Source organism: Zea mays, chromosome 2, assembly GCF_902167145.1.
Source record: "Zea mays cultivar B73 chromosome 2, Zm-B73-REFERENCE-NAM-5.0, whole genome shotgun sequence".
NCBI classification, from domain to species: Eukaryota; Viridiplantae; Streptophyta; class Magnoliopsida; order Poales; family Poaceae; genus Zea; species Zea mays.
Window position 1 is genome coordinate 12,943,352 of NC_050097.1, and position 26,011 is coordinate 12,969,362.

The following is a 26,011-nucleotide window of genomic DNA, read 5'->3' on the forward strand; positions in this document are numbered from 1 at the left end:
TGCCCCTTTCGGGTAAGGTAGTCCTCCACTAGCTTTCCTAATTAATCAGCCAAGGGCGTCCCATTATACCCTTGTGGTAGCACTGTTTTCCCGGGTGGTCGCTCCATGTTCCAATTAACATAATGATCTTATCATGAACGATAAATAACAACGGATAACAAAAGTATAATCATGAGTAATGTATCTTCATACCCAAAACCACATAAAGCACTAGCAAGTACTACCCAAAAAGTTCAGTGGTAACAAGGTATAAAGATAATCAAACTAGGGTAACCTATTGGGTCCCATCAAAATTAACCTATGCAGATCATTATGATTAATTAGAACATGAGTGGGTAAAAAGAAGTGATCAAGGGCACAACTTGCCTGGGACTTGAGATTCCAGGTACCAACTTGCTCTTCAGATGACACGTGTCCTCACTGCTAAACGTAGCAATACAGACAAACATGTATATGCAAAATTAACATCACACCAAACATAAGAATAAACTATGTAATAATAATCTATGCGTTGCTATGAGATCGTAGGAACAAGAACCACTAAATTCGGAGCTACGGTTATTAAGTTAGGAATTTCTGAAGTTATTTAATACCTAGAATATAGTTATTCATGTGAATAATTTTAAATCAAGTTTCATGGTTAGACAAAGGTATTAGGTAATAAACAATACTTAAACAAAATTAATGCCACTGGAATGAATCAATTTGGATCTAAATTCATCAAGTTATGAATTTCACAAGTTTGGGACATTATTTTGCATTAAAAGGAATTTCTGTATTTAATTTAATAGATTTCTGAGTTATTTGGACTGCGGCAACTATTTAAAAGAAACCTAGGGGGTTCTGCGCAAAAGACACAAAGACTCAGAACTCCCACAGTGTGGACTGCGGGTTGGTTTATTAGAAATCCAGGGGCTCTTATGCATTAAGGCTCGGCGAAGGGGTACGCTAGGATCCGAGCCGCCCGATCAAACGTTAACGGATCAGATTAGAATCCCAATCCCACAAGTCGTTACACGCCCGCAGCCAATGGATCACGATCCCACGGCTGTAGACAAATTATAACGTTGCACGCGCTTGGGACCCTATTCACGATCTGCGGTTGAGATCGCGCAAGGCACACGAGCCCTACGATCGACAATTAGCGATCCCGATTAAATCCCGCCAAAGCGGTATGCGAGCACTGATCTGGTTCACCCATCCATGCATCAACGGCCGAGGATGTCCCAACCGGGTATCCAGTTACAGCCATCCATCCCGAGATAAACGGCGCAGAGGGCTTCTTCTACCTCCAGCTACCGAACACGGCGGCGTGCCCGCACTCCCACACCCACGGTAGCGTCATGGATGATGAAGTCGCAAGGAGGCCCGGGTTATCCAATTTCAACGCCGGTCGATGCTAAATGATGCAGATACTAAAGCGAACACGTGGGGGAAGGTATTACCGAAGTTCATGGTTGTGGAGATGCTTGACCCCGAGAGACGTCGTGCTGGAGTTCCTTCCGCCAGTAAGAGCACGACCGCGCTCGGTGATTACCGACGAGGTCCACCGATTCCCCAGTACGGCCAAAATGCTGGTGCAATCCGAGATTCCACCGCGGCTGAAATCATTCAATGCAACGATGGCTCGCTCGTAGTTCCTCCCGTTGGTTAATAGCGAAATAGGGGAAGAGAAGCGCACGGCTCAACGACAGTAGATGAGGGGACGAGGGAGCCGATCGACGCGTATAAATACTCAGGAAGTTAAGAACCAATGCTAACAACCCTCCCGAAGACTCCGGTTTGTTTTGGTGGAGCGCAGAATTCGGATCTCAACAACCGATAGTGGACGGAGGAAGGAGACGCTGGTGACCCGACCCCACACGCCAATGTCGAGTATGAGGGGGGGAAAGAGGACGCGCAGGGGATGGGAGTCCGCGCGGTGGCCGGCTTTGCTCGGAGAAGCCCCACGGTGAACGCGCATGCAGCTGGCGTCATGGTCTGGTGGAGAGGATGGATCCGAAGAACGGGGAAGACGGACTGACCGACGGGTCCCGCGGAGTCAGTGAGACAATCCCGAGTCCGCGCGGTATTGGACAGCTGATCGGTGGGTCCCGCAAATCAGTGATTCAGCGCCGCGCGGTGGAGAGGATCCCAGGCCGCGCGGGAGGGGGTGAGATGATGGGCCAAATTGGTGGATTTGGGCCCAACAGTGGGATTTCTATTTTTCTTTTATTCTGATTTTATTTCCTCTTTATTCCCTTTTTGAATTCAAACTTGAATTTGGATTTGGTTATGAGTTCCTCCCTTGAGCTAATTACACCATTTCAAACTCTAGTTTTGAAACAATATATTTTTATTTACTTATATATTTTTTTCTCCTCATAATATTCATTTCTTCTCTTTTCTAAATTCTAGAATTCCTTTTAGATCTCAAATTCCACTCTAGGTTTAACTTATTCATTTCTATATTTTTTTTACATTGTCACAAGTAATGCACACACAATAAAATCCCAACATGATGCACAATTTAGTTGAGTGTCTTTTGTTGATTATTTATTTGTTGTTCATGTGATGTCCTCATGGTATGATAAATATGGATAACACACATATATACAAAGGGATATCATTTCTCCTTTTTGGTTATCCTCCACAAATTACAAGTTGGGTATTACACTAAGTCCATTGGGGCCTCAACTGACGAAGTTTTTTCAGAAGGAAAAGGAGCCCGAAAAAACGAAGAAAACAACTAAAACAAAGAGACAAAGAATCATCGCAGTGACAGAAGTTATTGACAAGACACCACCGAGAGCTTCAGCTCGGAAGATACCATCGGCTGAGGAAATAACAAATATTGAAGTTGCACCTTCGGAGATCGCGGCTACCGAAGCTACCTCAACCGAAGATTTGAATTTGGAATCCACAATCGAACATATCGACAAAATGCTGCTAGACATGGCCACAGAAGAAGCTACTGCTGCCGCCGAAGAGACCATGGCCGCAGTGTCTGGGAAAGAAAAGGAAATTGCTGACGAAACTTCAGAGGACGAAGCCTTCATGTTTCAAAATTTAGTTGGACAAGAATTGTCAAAAGCCGAAATAGAAGAGCTTAAAGAATATGCCAAATCTTGCGGATATAAACCAGGAGCACTCCTCTTCGGGGGTATTGACGATGAAAAATTAGACTGTATCCGGGATCAAACTGGAGCTAAGATTATTGGTACTCTATCAAAGAGTATCGGTTTTCCGAAGCTAGAAACGGATATAAGCCGCTACCGACGACAACATATCGTTGGTAGTTTATTTTATTCCAATTTCAAGGTGAACTACTTTTCCCTTGACATTTATTGTTTTTAATAATGGAGACATTTCTAACGAAGGTTGTTTATGTGCAGAGTATGCTGTTGAGCAAGGCTTTGAAAATGCAGCAGGATCTGGAAGACAAAAAACACGAGGTTATAATTGAAAATTTAGAGAGCAAAATAAAAGAACAATCAGCTACTATTGAAAAGAAAAACTTCGAGCTTCAGACAACTGAAGGCTTATTGGCAGAAGCCGAAGCTAAATTAGCAGAATTGAATTCGAAGCTTCTCTGCCAATCTGAACAGTTTGAACAAGAAAAGCAAGAACTTAATGCGAAACTTGAAGCCGAAGTCCAACAAAATTCAGATTTGAAAAAATTATTGGCAAGCCTTCAAGACAAATGTTTGGAATTTAGCAACAAATGTATTCAACGACTGAGAAAAATCTTCCACTCAGTTGGAGCTAGCAGTGAGAAATTCACCCCGTCAGCTGAAGATTTACCACAGACCTTCGAACATATTGAGGGTGAAATTGATGAGCTTGACGAAGTTATAGCCGGGCACGGTGACTTCTGTGCCTGGGTAGCTTCTCGGGGCACTGTTGCAGCTTTTCTGAAAGCTGGCTGCGATCATGGAAAAATTGTTAATAGGCCCAATTTCACTCTACCACCATCAATTTTAGATGATATTCCTGACCTCGCCCGAAGCATTTCTAATAGATTTGTAAAGATGATATGGACAAAAGGTGGGCGAGAAAAGGCCGGAGACGAAGCTCGGAGTCATCTTGAACCAGTAAGAAATCATACCTTGTGTTTACCTTTTCCTTCAAATTTGGTTTTGACCCCCAACAACTTAATTCATGTAGGATGACGAAGCCGAGACTGGTGCTTAAAGAGTATGACGCCGAAGCTGAGGCCCCATGAAGATCAGTAGAAGTAAACTGTAGAAAAACTCAAGAAACTTTTGAAATAACTTTTGTAAATATGGCTAAACAGCTCTTAATGAATTTTGTTCATACCTTGTAATATGCTCTTACCCTTCCATTAATGTATGAGGTGCTTTGATGTGAACGAAATTATCTTTTTGAGCCGAAGGCGAAAAAACACCTTCCCTTCTTTTCGTACACAGCGAAGCATAAAAACAGCTTTTCCTTTTTACCGAAGCTCTTCTTTTCGTACACGACGAAGTACAAAAGATAGTTTTTTCCTTTTTGCCGAAGCAACCACTTATGCTATGATGATGGCTATCCTACATATGCCTGGATGAATGTTTATGAATGCAAATGTTATGATGTAATGTAGTGTGCAAATGAATGTCCAAACACATATCCGAAGCCATAATCACAACCGTTATTTCCTTAGAAACAATCACATATCAGCGCTGACTTTTCGTTGTAAGCCTCCCTTAGGAGCTTCTTCGCCTTTTACTTCAGCGGAATCAGCGTTGACTTTTCGCTGTAAGCTCTGCATTCCCTTAGGAACGACTTTGGAGCTTCTTCGCCTTTTACTTTCGGCGGAATCAGCGTTTATTTTTCGCTGTAAGCTCTGCATTCCCTTAGGAACGACTTTGGAGCTTCTTCGCCTTTTACTTTCGGCGGAATCAGCGTTTATTTTTCGCTGTAAGCTCTGCATTCCCTTAGGAACGACTTTGGAGCTTCTTCCCTGTTTCTTTTCGGCACTCGATGGTGCGTTCTCAGTTTTTACATTTACATCTTTTGAGGGATTTTGCTCTTATAGAGCTAAAAAAGGAAATTACATGTGGTGGCCCCATTAAAAACCTTTCTCCCCCTTCAGAAAGGAAAAGGGTGCCATGAAAGAAAAAATAAAAAATATAAAAAATTACATCAAGTTATACATAATATCGTCGAAGCTCATCCGTATTCCAAGATCTAGGAATGTCGTTGCCGTCCATATCCTTCAATCTGTATGAACCGGGTCTTGACGAAGATACTACCAAAAAAGGTCCCTCCCATTTCAACTGCAACTTGCCCACTGTATCTGGGTTAGCCACTCTCCGAAGCACCAAATGTCCTGGCTCAATATTCTTTAGCCGAACCTTTCTATCACGTCATTTGATTGTTTCGGCTTGATATTTATTGATGTTCTCCACAGCCTGAAGCCTGATCCCTTCTATAGCATCTTTTTCCACAGAATGATCAGCTTCAGAATCTGATTCTGCCGAAGCTACGACTCTTATTGATCCAGTTTTTGCTTCCTCCGGAGTTATTGCTTCGTCACCAAACAATAATTTGAATGGAGTAAAGCCTGTTGACCTTGATGTTGTTGTGTTGTGGCTCCACACCACTTTGATTAATTGATCTGGCCACTTTCCCCTGGGTTGATTGAAGATTAACTTCATTATTCCTGTCATTATGATGCCATTGGCTCTTTCAACAAGTCCATTTGACTCCGGATGTCTAACTGACGCAAAATGGATCTTCGTGCCAATTTGATCACAAAATTCTCTAAAAGCTTCAGAGTCGAACTGTGTTCCATTATCTACAGTGATGGCCTTTGGTACTCCGAAACAACAAACAATATTCTGCCATAAAAACTTTTGAATTGTGGCCGAAGTTATTGTGGCTAAAGGCTTAGCCTCAATCCATTTAGAAAAATATTCCACGGCCACTACAACATATCTTAAGTTTCCTTGGGCCGGTGGTAACGGACCTAACAAGTCAAGACCCCACCTTTGCAATGGCCAGATGGGTTGTATCAGCTGAGTTAGAGACGAAGGTTGTTTCTGATCTCTTGCACATTTCTGACAACCTTCGCACTTTTGAACTAATTCCGCTGCATCCGAAGCTGCCTTCGGCCAATAAAATCCTTGACGAAAAACTTTTCCAAGTAACGGCCTAGATCCAATGTGAGATCCACACAGGCCTGCATGTATTTCTTTCATCAATTCTATGCCTTCGGCTCTGGATAAACACTTGAGTAATGGAGCACACACTCCATGCTTGTACAACTCTCCTTCTATCATGACATATGGACGAGCTCTTGCCTCTATCCTCCTGTTATAAGCTTCGTCATCTGAAAGGAAATTACCCTGAAGGTAAGAGATGATCTCAGTTCTCCAGTCTTCACTATAAACAGGAGATATATTGAGGACTGCTCTTTCAAGAAGCTTCACTGAAGGTGCTTTTATTGTTTCGAAGAACACATCCGAAGGTAAAGGCAACCCCTGTGCTGTTGACTTGGCTAGCAAATCAGCATGCTCATTTTGTCCTCGAGGAATATTTTTGACAGAAAATCCTTCGAAGGAGGCTTCAATTCTTCGGACCGTGTCTAGATATTTTTCGAGCTTCGGATCTTTAGCCTTACAACTCTTGTCGATATGACCTGAAACAACCTGGGAATCAGTTTTAAGAATAGCCCTTCTGATTCCCATTGCTTTTAGCTTCCGAAGACCCAAAAGCAGGGCTTCGTATTTAGTAATATTGTTTGTGCAACTAAAATCGAGTCTTGCTGCATAACAAGTTTTAACTTTAGATGGTGAGACCAACACAGCAGCTGCTCCCGCTCCGAAGGTTCCCCAAGACCCATCGCAAAACATTGTCCATACTTCGGCATCTTTATTTGTTTCTTCATCCTGAGCCCCTGGCATCCAGTCGGCAATGAAATCTGCTAACACTTGAGACTGGATCGAAGATCTATGCACATAATCAATGCAAAATTCATTGAGCTCTGCAGCCCATTTTCCAATCCGTCCAGTAGCTTCTCTATTTCTCATAATGTCCTTCAACGGCTGCGAAGAAGGAACAACAATATTGTATGCTTGAAAGTAATGTCGAAGCTTCCTGGATGCCATCAAAACAGCATATAACACCTTCTCCAATTCTGTATAGTTTTTCTTTGATACACTAAGAACCTCAGATACAAAATATACTGGGGCCTGCTTCTTGATTTGGCCATCAAGCTTCTCCTGGACAAGTGCTGCACTTACCGCTGAGTGCGAAGCTGCCACATATAATAACAAAGGAGCCCCTGGTGTTGGTGGAGTTAATGTTGTTAGATCTATCAAATATTGCTTCAGTTCCTCGAAGGCTTTTTGTTGGCTTGATCCCCATTGAAAGACCTCGGTTGATTTCAGCACTTCGAAGAATGGTAAATTTCTCTCTGCTGATCTGGATATGAATCTATTGAGAGATGCCAGCCTCCCCGTCAATCTTTGGGCCCCCTTTTTGTATTTGGTGGCTCCATTCGAAGTATGGCTTCAATTTTACTTGGATTAGCTTCGATTCCCTTTGTTGAAACCAAGCATCGAAGAAATTTCCTCTTCTTTACTCCGAAGACACATTTTTCTGGATTCAGCTTTAGACCAGCTTGTCTAAAACTGGCGAAGGTCTCCTGCAAATCAGCAATGTGATTTTCCTGTTTCGTGCTTTTTACAATGATATCATCAACATAAGTTAGCATATTTCTGCCTATCTGAGACTGGAGAACCTTCGCAGTCATTCTACTGAAACTTCCTCCAGCGTTCTTGAGCCCCTCAGGCATCCGAAGGTAACAATATGTTCCACTTGGGGTTATGAAACTGGTCTTCGGCTCATCCTCCTTCTTCATCCAAATTTGATGATAGCCTGAATAACAATCTAGAAGACTCATAAGCTCTGACGAAGCTGCTGCATCAACTAAGGAGTCTATCCTTGGCAATGGGAATTCGTCCTTCGGACAGGCCTTGTTGAGATCCGTAAAATCAATACACATTCGCCATTTGCCATTGGCCTTTTTTACCATAACAGTGTTAGCTAGCCATTCTGGGTACTTTACTTCTCTGATAACTCCTGCACTGAGAAGTCTTTTGACTTCATTCCGAGCCCCTTCGGCCTTGTCATCAGACATTTTCCGAAGCCTCTGCTTTCTGGGTCTGAAGGATGGGTCAACATTGAGCGAGTGTTCAATAACATCCCTGTTAACTCCGCAAAGATCATTAGCTGACCATGCAAAAACATCTTTGTTGTTGAACAAAAACCTTATCAAGGTTTTCTCCTGTTCTTCGGATAATTGGGAGCCCAACAGCACCTTCTGCTCTGCTATGTCTTCACATAAGAGCATGGGCTTCAGCTGATCTGCCGAAGCTGCTTTCTCCCTTCTGAATTTGTACTGTTCACAAACTTCAGCTCCATCTATATTATGGATTGCTTTTGAGTCAGTCCAGTTTCCCTCAGCCCTTCTGGCAGCTTCCTGACTTCCATGAATAGCAATGGGTCCTTGATCCGAAGGTATCTTCATGCAAAGATAAGCAGGATGAAGAATTGCTTCGAAAGCATTGAGGGTGCCACGACCAATAATTGCATTGTAAGGGTATTCCATGTCAACAATGTCAAACACAACTTGCTCAGTTCTGGTGTTGTTGATGAATCCGAAGGTCACTGGCATGGTGATCTTGCCCAGTGCTACAATCTGTCTTCCTCCGAAGCCACAGAGAGGGTGTGTAGCATCATGAATCTTATCTTCTGGCTCTTGCATTTGTCTGAAGGCCTTAGCAAATATAATATCAGCTGCACTGCCTGTATCAACCAAAACATTGTGGACCAGAAATCCTTTGATAACACAAGAAATAACCATAGCGTCGTTATGAGGAAAATCCTTGAGCTGAAGATCCTCTTGGGAGAAGGTGATTGGAATATGGGACCATTTTGACTTGATGAAGGGTCTCTGCACTCCAACATGTTGTACCCTTCTCTGTGCCTTTCTTCTGCTTTTTGTTGGCTGGTTCTGAGCACGAACCACCTGTTATCGGGAGCACCAGCTTCGGGGCCGAAGCAGCTCCAGCTTGATCGTTAATCGAAGCCATCAGCTCAAAAAGTGGAAGTGAGTTGACCGGAGGTGGGCGCCAATGTTGGGGACTTGTTCTCAAATGCTATGAATTAAGAACAAGGCAACATAAAATGTTAAATGTTAATGTCCTTCATCCAACGAAGCATTATTCCCTTAAGGATTAATGAACCTTGGGCGAAGGTTGAAGACAATATGATTACGAAGGTTGAATCTTCGTAATTGAATTCTAGCATATTGTATAAAATAACATAAAATATGGAGTGTCAAAGGTAAATGAATCATAAACGAACAACATTACTTTCATATTATATTTATTCCATGTATTTAAGCATTGGATACAATTATACCTCTGCCTTGACAAAGATTGGTTCCCGAATGATGCGATCACAAAATACCGGAAATCCGTGAACAGTAAAGGAATACTGTTCACTATTTATAGGCACGGGACACAGCCTGTGGGGAATTACAATTATGCCCCTCATAAGGGATTACAACAGCGACTCAAACATTTATGGACTAAAAGGTCATTCTACTTTTAAGTCGGTTTGTAATTCCGAAGCTTCATGAAGAGGAACCTTCGGTCATCTCATGCGGACAGCTTCAGCCGAAGCTGCTTCTTCCTACAAGACCTTCGGCGACGAAGCATAGTCCCAACAGGAGGTTCAAACATTCGATGGGACATGGGCTAAATTTTAGCGGGGTGTAACCAAACACCCCCTTAGTCAAAAGTTTTCTGCCCAGTTATTGTGAACCACTCCATCGTCTTCTGGTTGATGAGGCAAAACTCCACTAATCAGAACACTAAATAAAAAACAAGAGGACGAAACAAGACTAAGTTAAGACTGTTATCTTTTGTGAGTATCGCTCTCCGATCTAAATTCCAAAAAAAATCTCAAACCTAAATTCCACAAAAAAAAAGAATCGCTCCCCAACCTAAATTCTAAAATTTTTTGTTTTACTTTCAAGAGAAGCTTAAGTCTCCAAATCATCTTATTCCGATTGTTGTTAAGCATCTTATTCCGATTGTTGTTAAGATTGTACGTCAACAAATGGTAGATAGATTGAACTCAGAAAATTCTATTCTTATGCTCATCCAGTGGTTTAATTCCCGTAATTTAGCAAATATAGCAAGTTTTGCCACTCCAGTGGTTTAATTTCCATAATTGTTCTGCAAAAAGATAAATTAAGGTTTGTATCCGGAAAAACTTGTGCAACAAGCCGACTTATTACGCACAATATTAAAAAGGTTTAGAAACTGCTCACTAAAAGATATGTTGGTTAACCATTTATCCTACAAAATCTAGTAGCTGAGGCAACGAATACCTGGCACGGTTACTTGAAACTAAAAACCGCTGTTCAAGCCAAAGTAGTACAAAACAGACTAGAACAAGCAGTAATAGTTCAAGCCAAAGTAGTTCTTCAGTACATTAAAAAAAGTCTCATATCAAATGCTTCTAGAGCTGAGCAGGGCTACGGGCTAAAAGCAAGCTCACTTCTTGCCGCCCCGCTTCCTTGATTTCTTCTTGCCCTTCTTGTTCTGCGTTCTCTTTGTTGCAGTTGCAGTCGCAGTCGAACAAGACGTTACATCTTCTTCCTTGGCTGGTTCCACCGCGTCCATCCCTGCTGTGTCAGGTTCATCATTATCAGAGCATCCACTCCATTCATCAGCCATGTGCGTGGGGAACTGGGCAGCAGGTGCTTTGTCCTTCCTTTTGACAGATTCTTTTCCCGAAGTTTTCTCATACCGCAGGAAACTGATGATCTTCTGCAGCTTGTTCTCCCCATCATCCCACGTCGAGTAAAGGTCTTCGACAGTTAGATAAACTTTCTTATCCCTGTAATGACAGGGCAGTTCGAATCCTCAGATGGGTGCAGCTACTTTCAGGCACAATGAAAATTAGTAGTTAAAGCAGAATTTGTAAAAAAAAAGAAAATACAGAAATCACTACTAATCTTCAAATAGGCAGATAACAAGGCAATAAATATGGAAACGATGGTAATAATTCCAGATGCATTCATTACTGATTTTGCAGGAAAACTTTTACAAGAATACTTCATGCATCAACAGAAGGATGCTGATAGTTAAACATCACACTCTAATACCCAACTACTAATTAGAGAGTAGGTGCATTATAATACCAGTACAGTTTCATAAATGCTGAAACATACCTAAGATACTTCTCTTGAAATTGACTGCATATGTGCCTGATCTCTACGAATAATTGAACATCCATATTTTCTGGAAGGTCTCGACGCTCAAGCCAAGAAAGAAGACTTTCAAGGAATAGAATAATAACCCTTGAGTCCTTCTACAAAGATTAGCAGAAAAAAATATATGAACCTCACATTCACACGGCATTGAGGAAAAAAGTAAAACCACTAACTCACCTGGTCATGCATAAAGACTTGAAACGACTCAAACTTCTCCCAAAAGGTAATACTCTCATCACTCAAATGCGTTTCAATTCTACTGACCATCTCATTATCTTGTATTCTAGCAATAGACAAATTTCCACAAGTATCATTCCAAGCTTTTGTATCTTTTTGCATGGAAAATTTCTGCTCTTCTGGACAAAGTAATGCCATTACTTTGCTAATATCACTCAAATCAGTATAGCTAAATCTATAAGCTTTTAAGCCTGAGCTAATTAGCGGGCCTTTGGGCAAACCAAGAATGACCATGGTGTCTCCAATTGCAGCAAGTGCATCACCAAATACTCTTGTGAAGTGTGCTACTGTACCATTTCTAAATTTCAGAGTAGGTACAATCTTCTTGGAGAAATCAGGAGGTAAATCCTCAAAAATTCTGTGCTTAGCAAGAAAATCTGTGACCTCATAGCAGTCCCCCAACTGAAGAGTTAAAGTCAGCAGATAAAGCATGATTACTAGTCTCAGAAGGACTGGAACGTATCTAATTGCTGGAGCTATTTCCCGAATCCACTCTTGAATAGCATGCTTGTTTGTCAAAATAGACCTAATTGACTGGCATATGAATACCCCTGGTGAGAATGTCATACAGTCCAGATCCATATCCTGGTCACCCAGACCAGAAACCAGGCAATTACCTAAGAAAGCCTTGCTTGTACGGCACTTTAGCATCTTAACCAACAGAGATTTTGTGCAAAGCGCACAGCCATTAACCATAAAACAGGACATTGCAAAAAAACCAAGACATTCCATTAAATTCATATAGCATATTGGAGACATATAATCCTTCTCAATCCACCATTTTACATTGGTAGTAAATTCAAGAGCCACTTTAAAGGTCTGGACCAATGAGCATCTTCCAACACCAGTGTCAAGAAAACTCTTCAAAGATTGAAAAAATTGTGCCCACTCAGCGTCACGATTCAGGTATTGTTCAAGTGTTAAATTCAGCATATCACCATATTTTGCTGTGTAAAGAAGAAACATGGCTATTCTTCCAAGATGACCATGAGTCAAATTCTGATTCCCTGCCATAGTATATGAGCCAACAGAATCCACAATCAAACCATATGCAGGAGATGAGTCAAGTATGTCGGAAAAGCACTCTGCTGTTTCATCCCCCCAGGCCCGAAAAAGTAATTCAAAAAATTTCTGTTCACAGAAATTGACCGTTTTTCTTAAAGAATTTGCCAAACAGAACTCTTTTAGAAACATTGCAATTTCATATAAGATAACAATACTTCTCCACTGGGCATATGGAGATGATGCTATCTCCCTAGAAGTTTCAATAATAGATTCCAACTTACGAAGGACACTAAGGCCAACAGAAGAAAGCTCATTTACCATAAAAGTCCGAGCACATGACTGACAATGCACAGTATGCAGCCAACATCTGTTGCCATCTTGTTCCAAAGAACTTCTGCCTGTGTTAGTAAGCCAACCAGAGTCCACATTAAGTACCACATATCGGTTGTCACTGTCTTTTCTCAACCCGAATAATTTAGCACAAAGGTCTTCACACACAGCTGCAGAATCATTAGATTTAATATCCTCAGAAGGATTAAGATGAGCAAGCACTTTGACTAAAATCAATTTCCACTGGTTCCAAATACAGGACAGTGTTTCCAACGACATCTGATCACAAGCCATCATATTATAGCACAGCTGATCAGATACTGGCTCTAACTCAAGGTTATATCTAGAGGTTTGAGACTGAAGATGAACATCAATAATGTAACGAGCAGAAATAAGTTCAACTAACATGTTTCCACATTTTCTACCCTCAAGCAAGCTACAGGTCAAGCTGGCAAGAGATCTATGGGAATCTGACAACAAGTCTGCTTCAAAGCAAGCAAGGCAGAAAAAGTCTTCAGATACTTTCTTCGCCATTTCTTTAACTTTTGTAAGCAATTGTTCCTTCTTTTCAAAACTTTCTGGAGGCCATCCTCTACTGTGTGGAGACCACAAGGAATTCGCTGTGACATAGAGGAGGAGAAGGTGTGTAGCATTTACAAATGACTCTGCTTTCTCTAGTATGTTTACCTCCAATAAGACATCACCTTTACGCTGTGCTATACCTGCAGCTTCAAGAAAATTACCCATTTCCATCTCTATACTCAACAATTCATCCAAAAGATTCCTAGAACTCAAGAATGCACGAATGTGATCCACATTGTTGAAAGCCTTGACATATGGCATCATGTGCTTTATGTCTCCACATTTAAAATAATGCAGAGCACAGCTTTCGAGATATGTCTTTCTAACAGCAACAAAGTCCGAACTAAAATTCTCACACTGTTCCTTTTCTAACTGTCGCAGGAATTGAAGGCCCAGACTCAATGCTTTACCTTTTGAGCAGCAGGAGAAACACTTTGTATAACACCTAGCTCTGAAGTAAACTTCTGCTGCCAGTGACCAGCATTCAGTAATAGCAAAACAGTCTCCAGCATCTTCAAGCCTTTTAGTTCCAAATTTTTCCATATATATCATTCCTAAATCCACAGAGATACAACAGCGTCATTACAATGTCTACTCAGTATTGTGTGTTTTGTGACAGAACTATGTTGGAAAAAAGTTGAATGGTGTCTACACTCTACAGTCAAGGAAGGTCGTTCCCAAGGCAGCACGAAGGGCATTTGACTCACCGTTACCCCTTATCTGAAATAAAAAGTACTGTAGGACATCCCTACAGTACGTTTACCCCCTCAAAAAAAAAGGCAGCACGAAGGGGATTTGACTCAATGTTCTTCCTTGTAAGGTGGTAAATTTGGAGAGAGTAGAATGTGAGGACCTTTGGTGAACAAAGCTCCTCAGCAGCAACTCATGCAGAAAAATCGTGGGGAGCTAATACTTATATGCTGGCAGATTTCAGGGAACTTTGGCAAACTTTTTTTGAAAAAAAAACTATAAGAGATTTTCTTGAGTTATCTTCTAGATCTGTTTGCAATTTATATTGTTTAGAGTGACGGTCAAGTCGTTCCAAGCTCTGCAGTGTTTGATGCACATACCCCTCAAGCCAAACACACTAGGCTCCTCTACAAATAACAGGCTAAGGAAGTTTTCTATAAAGAACTCTCAATTTATATAAAGTTATATAAATGAGACCCTGATAATTTTGATGAATAAGAAAATTAAGTAAAATGATCACACCTGCTCTTTTGTAGTCACCTAGTTTGATGTAGCAAGTGGCAGCTTTCTCATGCATGCCAATAGACTCATAAATCTCTGATGCTTTCTGCAAGTTAGCTTGGCCCCTTTCTAAATTTGTGGAGATGACACGGTCAGCAGTTGCAAGTAGTCCAGCTGCTCTTGCCCAGTTCTCTCTATATGCATCACCAGCCTTTTCAAAGCACATTGTTGCCATCTCAAATTGCCCCTCATTAAACAACTACAAAAAAACACTAGTTAGATAGACTTGCAATTGTCGAAGAAAAGTACAGTAACGAAGGAGGTTTTGTATCATGCTATGGTTAGAATAAGCATGTGATAAAATGTTGAATGTAACAAAAATAGCATCTAGATGTCCAATACAAACCTTGGTACCTCTTAACCTCCAATCATCAGTACTGCTCCCTGTCTGCATTGCTTGAATCAGTGAGGAATCAAGTAGCCTAACCTCTACAATGCACAATTTCTTCCAATAGTCAAACATTGGTTGACAGTAGTCATCAGCATTTTCACATATCCAGAGTCTTTGCCTAGTTCGTGTGATAGCGACATACAGCTGCTTCAGTTCTGAACATAGTAGATAATGCTTGTTTCTATCGAAACCAGGATGAGATATAACTTCAGATGATGACGTAACATCTCTTGTTTTCATGTAGTCATATACTACCCTCCATTTATTCCGTAATGGCGATGAACTAAAAAAGTTGTAGAGTAGCACGTCCTACAGAATATATTTTGTAAGACAGAACATCTTCAGTTAAACTTCAGAAATCATAGTTGAAAATAGTCAAGACAAGAGTCAAGTTTGAGACACATACCTGGAATTCAAGGCCCTTGCATTCGACAATAGTCAAGACAAGAGCTTGTTTACCAACGAGGTTAACAATTTGTTTCTTCGTTGCAACATCACGAACCAATATGACTTGCTCAGCACCAAAACCATGCTGGTCAGCATGTTCACCTCTACTTTCTCCAAAAATAGTCATAATTGCATTCTCATCGTTACCAGACTCCAAGAGAACAGGCGCTTCACCGTATACAAGCCCAGTTTCTGGATTAAGCTTGTCAACACATGATGGGAAAAAGTAGTACAGAAGGCTCATTATACTCTGAGCCATACGAAGAACACCACAATGTGTGCGAAAATTCTGACTTAGTTGGAACATATCCGTGAGATGAGCATGATTTCCATGTTTAATCACTTGGTTGCATGCTTCACTTTCTGATATAAATGAGGTATAAAACAGTGAGCGAACATCTTCAAACCTGAAATCAACACCCCTTGCTATAGTTTGTGCCGTGTCACCAGCAAAAACAAAGCCCTCCTTAAAGTTTCTGCAGACATACTTGAGAAGTGCTATTTGTGACATGGTAAGATCCTGCACCTCGTCTATGTAAATGAAATCCACTAAAGCCCCATTGTAGCCCTCAGAAACTAGACTTCTGTGAAGACTGTTGACAAAATCCGACAAATCAAATTCCCTAGCAGTGCGCTTCATACTCTCATAATCAAGGAAAACATCATAAATTTTCTCTCTCATTTTACTGTTTAGAGATGAAAATCTTTTATCAGAGAGCATCACATAATCAAGCCTTTCAAGCTTGCCACTGCACGGCATGTTAGCTCTGTATCCACCCTTTATGTGAGAAATTATTTCAGTGAAGACAGTGGATGCATCAAGTTTCTTCGTTAGTTCTCCATTGAAATGGGGCCAATAGAAAGCAGCAAACTTCTCAAATGTAACTTCTTTTGATTCAATAAAAGCTTGCATAGCTCGAGTTTTGGAATGACCTCTCTCAATGCTAGGATTGAAATCTCCATAGAACATATCAAAAAATGAACTCTTCATTGTTCCATCAAGCATCATCAAGAATTTACGGTATGTTATTGTAAGAGGATAGTGCTCATGCTGTAGATCACTAAAATTATCAGGTACATCTGTAAACTCTTCGGGGTCGTCAATTACATCATACATATGAAGAGGGTTGGGCTGGTCAGAAACATCACCAGAGCAAAACCTACAAAGGGTTAAAGCAAATATTATAAAGATCATGCTAGCACAAGGAGGTCAAAGTTACTAATGTAGCTTGCATATTTTAAAGAAACATCTCAGGGAGAAACTATAGACTGCGAGTCATTGGAGGGTGCATATACTCAAATTGACATCATTACCTTTTAAGTCTGCAAATGTGATTTTTTATAGCTGAACAAAGCTTAGGGCTTACGGTGATAAGGACTTGTTTTACAAAACTTTCTCCTTTTCTTGTATCCATTGCCAACCTATCTTTTGGATCAACCACAGATAAATCAACTTCCAACTCTATCCCTTGAGATGCAATAAAGGAGTGTTGCTCAATTTGATACAGTTTCATTGTCAAAACAGTGGTTTTCCCAGTGCCTGACCTCCCAAGAATGAAACTAGTGAGTGGAAATCGAATTATCGCCTCCTCTTCATCAGTTAGTTCAAAGGGGATCTCAATTTCAGTCCCATCAGTAGCTGTCAGCAAATGATGTGCTACACCAGATGATAAAGAGTAAAATTTCATCAGCAAGAAGCTTTCACTAACTTTTGTGTTCTCCAAGGCACATGAGAAGTCCAAGTGATCATGATCTACTTGATCATCAACTTTGCAGTCCTTCTTATACCGAACAATATCATGTTCAGCATCCCAAACTATAGGAAACTCCAGCTTCCTGTCGCCAACATTAACAAAGCAACAAAATAAGAAAAATATACATGTTGAAATGTTGGAATACAAATAAGAAGAAAGCAATAAATCATTGAGGCGCAGAAAGGTGAAGGGAAAACAAACAAAAAAGATTTCATGTGCAAATCCAAAAAATATTAAACTGTACAACGGCTGTTGCAATCGTTCTTCCTGCCCCTGTAGCTAAATATCTTAGCAATGTAGGGTACAAAAGGAAATCCCTTCCACAAGAGGGGGAAAAACTATGCTCCTATTGCATGGCTAAACAATTGAATCCCATTATATTAGTAGCTTTGTTTTGAAGAATTTTAGGCTCTATACTTTACATAAAACCAAATCAAAACAAAATCCAAAAAGTCAAGAAACAAGCATACCCTTCTGTCTGCACACTTCTGCAGTGGTCAAGGTATTCATCTGTATACATGGAGAAGAGATTTTCCAGATGTTGAACAGTTCTAGCGACATGCTGCTGTGACAAAAGGTCCCATACTCTTATCATCTGGAAGTATCTTTCGTTTTTTTCTAGATCAATACTCCAAACAAGATACAGATCTCTGATCCTGTATGCTTTTGCAAGCTGGAAAGCATCAGTCACATCAAGATTCTTTATTGGTATCCGCCAACCACCACCAAGTTTAACAAGCTTTTGGAGTACCTCCTTCTTTAGGAGTGGAGATTTTAGTTTCATGAAAGACCTTCTAAAGTTGTCGCTCAGAACAACCTGTTGAGTTGTACAATACAAACACAAAAAAGAGAACCTTAGTTAAACAAAACTACCCAAGAAAAAATGCTAAGAACTGAAAATTGTTATACTCTCTTCTTTTTGTTATGTTTGTCCATAGGGCAGACCTCCTGCTGGAGTCCCCCACATGAGGCCTTATTTGTTTACATGGGGATCGGAGGGGGGTTAGATTCATTTCTATTCAATTTTGACTAGCAAACAATTCAATCCCCTTCAATCCTATTGAATCCACTCATAACCGAACAAGCCCGAAGTGGTTATAGGGAAAGGATAAAACTGATGAAACCCCCCTCCACAAGTACGTAAAACCGCAAACTGGTGAATCTGTATGACCATTCTCACAACTGCACCAGTTCTACCCTTCTATATTTGTCTATAGCACAACAACAAAACTAAGTACTAGTTACTAGAAAAACCAAATTGAAATTAGGAGCAGGGATGTGGAAACATTGCAATAACATTCTTGATATCCTAGATAATCAGTTAACAAACTTTGTGAATGCATTTCCCATTGGATATTGAACAGAGAGAGTATTAACTATTAACATGGTTATGGTTTGCACTTCATATAAACCATGTTGCGTCTATACTTAACTATATATGCTATTTAGTTGCATGCACCGACCAATTTAATACAAAAGGTTAAACTTATAGGAAGAGGTGGACAATTCACTTATATATTTCAACACTCCCCTCATGTCCAGCCTCTCTTAGGTCTCAGATGTAAAATAAGAGAGCAACAATTATTTTATTATATTATAATTGCGCTAACTAGGATTTGAACTCGTGACCTCTGGCTTCGATACCAATATACCATATTAAGTTGCATGTACGAATCAATTCAACCCAAAAGATTAATCTTATAGGGAGAGATGGACAATTTACTTATATTACATTCCAACATGTACTACATACATGATTTTTGAAACATTGCAACATAGTATTTCAACAACGACTCGACGAGGGCACCAGCCCCCTTGGGTGCCAAATCTGCACTCTTCATGCATCACAATTATAAATAGCAGTGGCCCCGTAAATATTAAGAAACCACTTTCTATCCAGTAACAACATAAAACCTAAATAAACTATAAATTTAAGTCAAATAACAACATCAAATAAATAATGTGCTAGGTGGCCAATGACCAAGGAAAATTTTTTGGTTGATATAAGTGGTGGATTAACATAAGATGTCACTCCAATACAAGTCTATGTCAATATGTTCAATAACTAAGACTATGTAGGCTGAAAAGATCGAACAACCTATCAAACATCATAAAACATTGACGACTATCAATGTTCATTATTAAATACTCCCCTATTTCCAAATAAGGTTTGTATTGATTGGTAAAGTCCCCAAACTAGATTTTAATCCATAATTTTTCTTATAGCAACAGAAGCAAAACAATAATTTGGTACTTCAAATGTGAACCCAATATGCATTTTGTAAGGCTAAATGTAGGGTAAAGATTAGGTCTGGATATTAAAAATATGTACATTCAGAAATTGAGTAACTCCAGTATAAGTGTAAACCATATGTTAATTATATGAAGCAGTTGGACTACACATCTTTTTTCGAAAAAAAAGACCGCACATTATTTTTAGCTAATATTTCCAAGAATGCATGGAAGTACAACAATTCAAAGTGATTATACATAACAGACATACTTACCTTCCATCTGGTATTGCTGAAAACTGCTGAGCTGGAACAAAGTAGATCATCGAGTTCATCAAGTTCATTCTTTACATGCAAAATCAACTTACACAATTCAGGGTCAGTAGTGGCATTGGAAATACATTTACGTCTCTGCGCATCAGAAACAAGGTCTGTCCAGACTGTCCCACTTTTATACAGTGTATTAGCATTCCCAAGAATCCAGAGACAATGCCTAGATCAAACAAAGTATTCATTAGATGTCATATGGTTATCGCCATCAGATGTACCTTCAACAACTGTGAAACAAAAAATAAATCCACACCTTGCTCTTGTAAGAGCAACATTTGTTCGTTGGATGTCAGCAAGAAATCCAACATTGCCCCTCTCGTTGGATCTAACTGTTGATAGTATGATAATGTCATCCTCTTCTCCTTGGAAACCATCAATTGACTTGACCCTGACATGAAAGTTGTCAGATGTATCATACTTTTTCCCAAGTCTATCTTTGATAGCGGCAACTTGAGAACTGTAAGGTGAAACTACACCAATGCTAATCCCTTGGTCTCTCTTTCTCCAAGCTGCTAGGGAAAAGGGAACTGATAAGATCACTGATTCTCCTCGTGGATCATTTATTTCATAACATTACTCACTTGCACGAATATAATTTTCACAATCAATAGATACAGCTTTACTAAAGTTGATCTACGAGGTGGGTAGCATGTAATTCTATATCATGCTTCACATTAAAAAATGACAGAAAACAATTAATATATAATTGAGACAAACAAAGATTAGCATTAAAACAGAAGAAATATGATAATTGACATTTCATAATGCAAAATTTAACCAGCACAGCTCTATAATGCATAACAGAATACATGTTATGTTAGCCTAGTCAAAGGACCTTTAGTTTAGATATTGGGTTATTTGTTCGTTAGAAACAAAAAGTATCAGAGATATTAAGAAGCGCTTCAGCTAAACATACATTTAAAGATGGTTCGGATCAAGTGCATAACAACAGCAACTTCAACCAAGTTCTGCCAACTGTTTCCTGCACCTTCCTTTTGTTCCCTCCCGTCAGTGATATTTATGAAAGCATAGCTACCAAAAAGAAGGCCAGTGCAATCCTTGTTGTAGGAAGAATGGACATTGGGACCATCTAAAATCTTTTTGTCATAAAATTTAGCATTTGGAAATAAGCTGATACAAGGGCTCATGCGATACTGTATATTCAGCAAATGCTTTTCAAAATTCAGTATGACTAATCTCTCAAAAAGACTGATTCCAAATCCAGCTTCCTTGCATACCTAAATATAAACAATGAAAGATGAGAATAAGAACCATCAAAATAGATGAACAAGAGTATAACCAAATGCTGACATAAACTTTTTGTAGAAAACTAGTGTCAACTGTCAAAGCATTTCATCATAGGAATGTCATTAAATTGGTAACGCGTTGCAGACCAACGAATGTAAATTATACAACATAATAAGGGTAAGGCAGAACATTACTTGGCTTCTAACCAGTGGCCTCAACTGGCAGTCATCCCCCACCAAAACAACATGTTTCAACCAACACAAACGTAGTGGAATCACCAATTCACATTCTTTCACTTGAGCAGCTTCATCAACAATCAACATATCAAGCGGAGCAATCTCTGCATTATGCAACCGATAAGAACTAGAGGCTGTACAGAAAATTAGAGTTGCATTACGCATGCAATAATTCTGAATCCAATTCCTGTTCACACCAACAGGTAAATTAAGTGAACTCTGAAGATCTTTCAGCAATTTAAGGCATAGAGACCTTGCATCACCTAATTCCTTCTCAATGTAAGATATTGGCTCATAAATAGAGTTCTCAGTTGATCGAAAATCAAATCCCCTTTTCGCACTCTCATCAGTTAAATCTCCATCACATAAGAAGGCATTAATTTTTTCTAGTAAACGTAACACCATAGATATATTGCTGACATTTTCATGTGAAAAGCACTTCTTTGGAAGGTGAACCCACAAAGTCATCATGCATTTCTTTACAGCTTTTGCTGCAACATCAAACTGCTTTTTCAGGAAATCCAAAAAGCATACAGAATCACTGCCGCCATCACATTCAAGAAGCATATCGTATCGAGAACCACATTCCTCAAAAAATGATATCATTGAAACAATTATGTGCCTCCATCCTGACAATAATGAAAAGCACTCTGTAAGCTCATCCACACGATAATCCAAGAAAACTTCCTGGATCTCCTCAGAAATGTCCATATTGTCCCTGTTCCCTAATAACAAAACATCTCCAAGAGAAAGAGGTAGACCACATATGTCAATCTGCTTGCTGAATTCCTTCAAATTTTGAAGGAATCGAGTACAGACACCAACAACAGCAACATTTGTGGGAGTGCATGTAAGAGTTCGGCATTTCAAACAAGCCAAAGCCCACAATAGAGCACTAACAGTCTTGGTCTTTCCAGTACCTGGTGGGCCCCATATAAGTTTTGTGAGGTTCAAATGTCTACATCTTACAGCAGAGATGATAGATTCAATGGCATCCAATTGTGACTGATTTAGATTAACTGGTGGTAGCTCTGCAGAAGACATTAAACAGTCATCCTTTTTAGCACAGACAGAACAGACATCTTCACCCTGCAATGGAACCAACAAAGAGTTAATTAGCAATGACATGGCATGAAAATTAGGAACATACAAAATAATAACTTGAAAGGTATATTACCATATTTCTGGGGGCTAAAAGTGACTTGATTATTGTAAAATTATTATTCATGCTTGAGTCAAAGCAAAGTGCTTTCCATATACGCATGTTAGCCATTATATTATCAAGAAATGTTGCATGCACAAGTTTACTAAAGTCTCCTTCTAAACCAGTACTATTTGAAACTTTCACTTTGAAGCCCTTCTGATATTCATCATTCATAGAAACTTCAGTAACCATTGCCAAGCAATATGTTAAACCATAGCGGTTGAAGTCATCTGCAGCTTCAGGCTTCATGTTAGACAAAACAAATATGTCACCGTTCCTAGCGGTGTAGGTCTCGGTAGAAAAACCAGCACCATTGTCCCAAAAGTCAACATCCATAGAATGCAATCCTGATTTCCCTGCAACTTTAAAGGAAAGTATTTTCGAAGACGGTGCTTCTGCAATGAGCTCAAGGCACGAGTTTAGGCATGATCTTGTTTCTTCGATCAGAGGTGTCATATATGATCGCAAGTAGTCATCAAGAGAACCAAAGCTGAAAGGGATCCTCTCCACCTGAATAGACAAACAGTTGGTGAAAAAACAAAGGTGGACATAAAGCAGTGGACACAGTATATTTGCTCATTACTTAGAAAACTTGCAAAGAAATTTTGGGATCATATGATGGCGAGTCATAGCAATATACCATGGTGGTTCTGTTACCTAGTATAGTACCTTAATGTTTTAATTTTGGGCCTGTGAGGCCGGTAAGAACTTAACTGGGCATGTGAAGTAATTTCACGCATGTGCATTCTCGGGGGGAAAACTCATGAGGTTAGGTGGGACAAATGAGAACTAATGATTTTTTTGCTATTATAGTATTCATATGAAGCGACTTCTCCACGAGTATTAACAGATTAGGTTTCTCTATAATGCTACTTACACGTGAGAAATTTCTCTAAAATAGAATTTCACCATTATTTGATTAGTTTTATTTTTTTCTTGTTTCTATCACTTAAAATGACAGCTGTACCCTTACCTTCAATAGTGGTACCCTATGTGGGTGGCTATGTTCACGAACCTCACCAGCCCCTACGTGCGCCTCCCCCAGCCACGCGCCGCCCTCCCTGTGGCTGTGACACCACCAATGCCCAGTGTATGACCAGCGTGCATCATCTAGGGGCTAGGGGTCCTAACAAACTATGGTCAGATTGTTCTCACATGGAGTTGAGGAAACGCCAGTGACTCTAGGCGCCGTCTCCTACATCCGAATGGCCAGCTTCTACCACGCAGCCACAAGCCGTGCCAATAAACAGCAGGATACACATCAAAACCAAAGGAAACATCTAACCATGACTCCACGAATCGACCTCCTCACACAAATGACGCAATAACTACCCGAAAGAGAGAGAAACACACATAAAAACAAAATCGCTAAAGTTGGCAACCACCCTTCAAATTATAATCGAAACCAAGAGCGCGCCAACCGAAGGATCGATCGATCACCTTCGTCTTGTAGAGGTCGTCGTTCGTGATCTCCTGCACCGACCAGGAGAGCACGATGTCACCCAAATCCATCTCCTCCCTCATCGCGCTCGAAGACTGTTCACCCGCTCGCGCAAGGACGAGCAGGCCGCATATATTCACAGTAGCAGGGAAGGGATGGAGGGGCGTCGAACTCGAGGAGTTGCTGCAAGTGAAGTGAAGGCAGTGCGACTGATGCTCAGTGGAAAGCCGCATAGGTGATCAGAGTGGTGGGGTTTAAATGATCTTTTGCTTCTCGTGAAAGAAATGAGTACTGAGGAAGTGAGGAGGCGGTTCGTCTCTCCCCTCTGTTCCGCGGCCGTGGCCTCGTCTCCTCGGGCTTCGAGTCCGTCACTCGTCAGTCCCTTTTCGTGGAGATTGGAGAGGGCAAAGGGCTGGGCTGACGAGGATTGAGCGCTAAAGGAGAAGGCAGTTTGCTTGTCGATCTTACTATTAGATTATCTCCGGCGAGAAAATTGCATATTTGAGATTCTAAATATTATGCTTTATAATAATGCCATCTAAAATATTTGTTTCGTACAATGGTACTACAAACATATTTTAATTGATTATACTGTCATTAACCAATGTATTCTCTCTTTTTTAATTTATTTCCATGTATTTAGCATCAAAGAGACAAAAATACCCCTGTATGCTTTTACGATCTCTTTCCTATCTCTATCTACAAATTCTCTCGCCGAGTCTCGTGCTATGGACGATTCGCACAGGAGCCACCAGACGGGCCGCGCAGTCCGCCAAGGTCGACCTCGCCACATCGTCCGCCAGATTCACCCTCGACACGCCGTCCACTGAGCTCACCACGATCGAGCTGAAGGAGGACGCGCGGGCCGTGCCAACAGTCGTGCTCAGCGAGGATGTGCTAGCCAAAGTCGTGCTCGCTAGGGCCGCCTCGCCGGCACTCCCTGGGACAGCCATGGCTGCCGCGTTGAGCACCGTTCTGGCGTAGCCGCATAGGTCGCGTTGGCCAGTACCGCCTCGCCTGCTCTCCCTGTGAGGATCGAGTTTATTGGATCTTCGGTATCCCGAACCAAGGGCTTCGTAAAATTATTATCCTCAACCTTGCAATTGGATTTGCGGTATTATAACTGCCGTTTGTTTGCAAATTTGATATCGTGCAGAGGTTTACTCGCTGCCGAGTGTCATCAACCGAAAACTAAAGTACAGGGTGGCCGTTTTGTTTCGTTGAAGAACTACTCTTCGTTACTCATAACAGATCCAACTCGGGACTCCCCATTCTTCTTCGTTCGGCTTCTTCCCACGCTCGGCTGCAGCTGAGCTCGTCGGCAATGGAGCCGCCGCCAGTCCCGGCGCTGGTCCTCGCAATCGACGAGTTCGCGGCCAACATCGAAGGTGCGTGCCAGCCAGAGGAGTCCGTGGAGAGGGAGTCTCCCCAGCGTCGTCCGGTGTTTGCTACTGTCCCTTCACTGGCCGATGTTTGCATGTTCCTCAATCCGCCGTCGATGGGCAGGCGAGAGCGGCGAGGAGGACGCCGAGGAGAGCGAGGACAGCCGCGTGCCTACCAGCAGCGCCATGGCGCGCGCGGTAGAGTCTAGTCCTGTCCAGCGACTCCTCCGCAGTGCCCAAGTCGTCCCCGCCCTCGGGGACCGGGCTCGGGTCCTTGGACGTCGGCGACGGCGGCAGCCTGGCGACGATGAAGAAGCCGTTGGACACCTCCTCCGCCAGTTCGGCGTCCTCGTCGGAGCTGGTGGTGTCGTCGAAGGCTCGCTGACATCCTCCTCCGTGGATGAGAGCTGCGTCGCGATCCGCGGGACGACGAGCACCCTAGTGCGTGCGTGCAGCGGTGTGGAGGCGACCGCGGCCGAGAGCAGCGAGGAGGACGTCGTCGTCCTATTCATCTTCCTAATCTCATTCAAATCGTCCCAGAACAGCTAAACTCGTCCACGGTACCAAACGAACGAACGAGCTGCTGTTATAATACTACAGTTGCAATTGACACATTCGGGTGACTATATTTATGAAGCCGAGTATTCGGGATACCAGCCATCCAAAA

At 41.2% G+C, this 26,011-nt stretch overlaps 1 protein-coding gene across 1 annotated transcript; it reads right to left on the bottom strand.

Annotated features, from left to right (window-relative positions):
- Window positions 1–10,327: 10,327 nt before the first annotated feature.
- LOC103645990 (uncharacterized) lies at window positions 10,328–24,381 on the bottom strand. Its single transcript, XM_008670729.3, has 14 exons — window positions 23,962–24,381; window positions 22,495–23,031; window positions 21,276–22,406; window positions 20,750–21,071; window positions 20,087–20,342; window positions 19,780–19,996; window positions 17,743–18,089; window positions 16,833–17,354; window positions 15,478–16,678; window positions 15,027–15,380; window positions 14,642–14,879; window positions 11,453–13,983; window positions 11,234–11,373; window positions 10,328–10,899 (listed from the first exon to the last, which is right to left on the bottom strand). The coding sequence occupies exons 1-14, from the start codon at window positions 24,193–24,195 to the stop codon at window positions 10,554–10,556; spliced, it is 8,376 nt and encodes a 2,791-aa protein (XP_008668951.1). The 5' UTR covers window positions 24,196–24,381; the 3' UTR covers window positions 10,328–10,553.
- Between the last annotated feature and the right edge of the window lie 1,630 nt (window positions 24,382–26,011).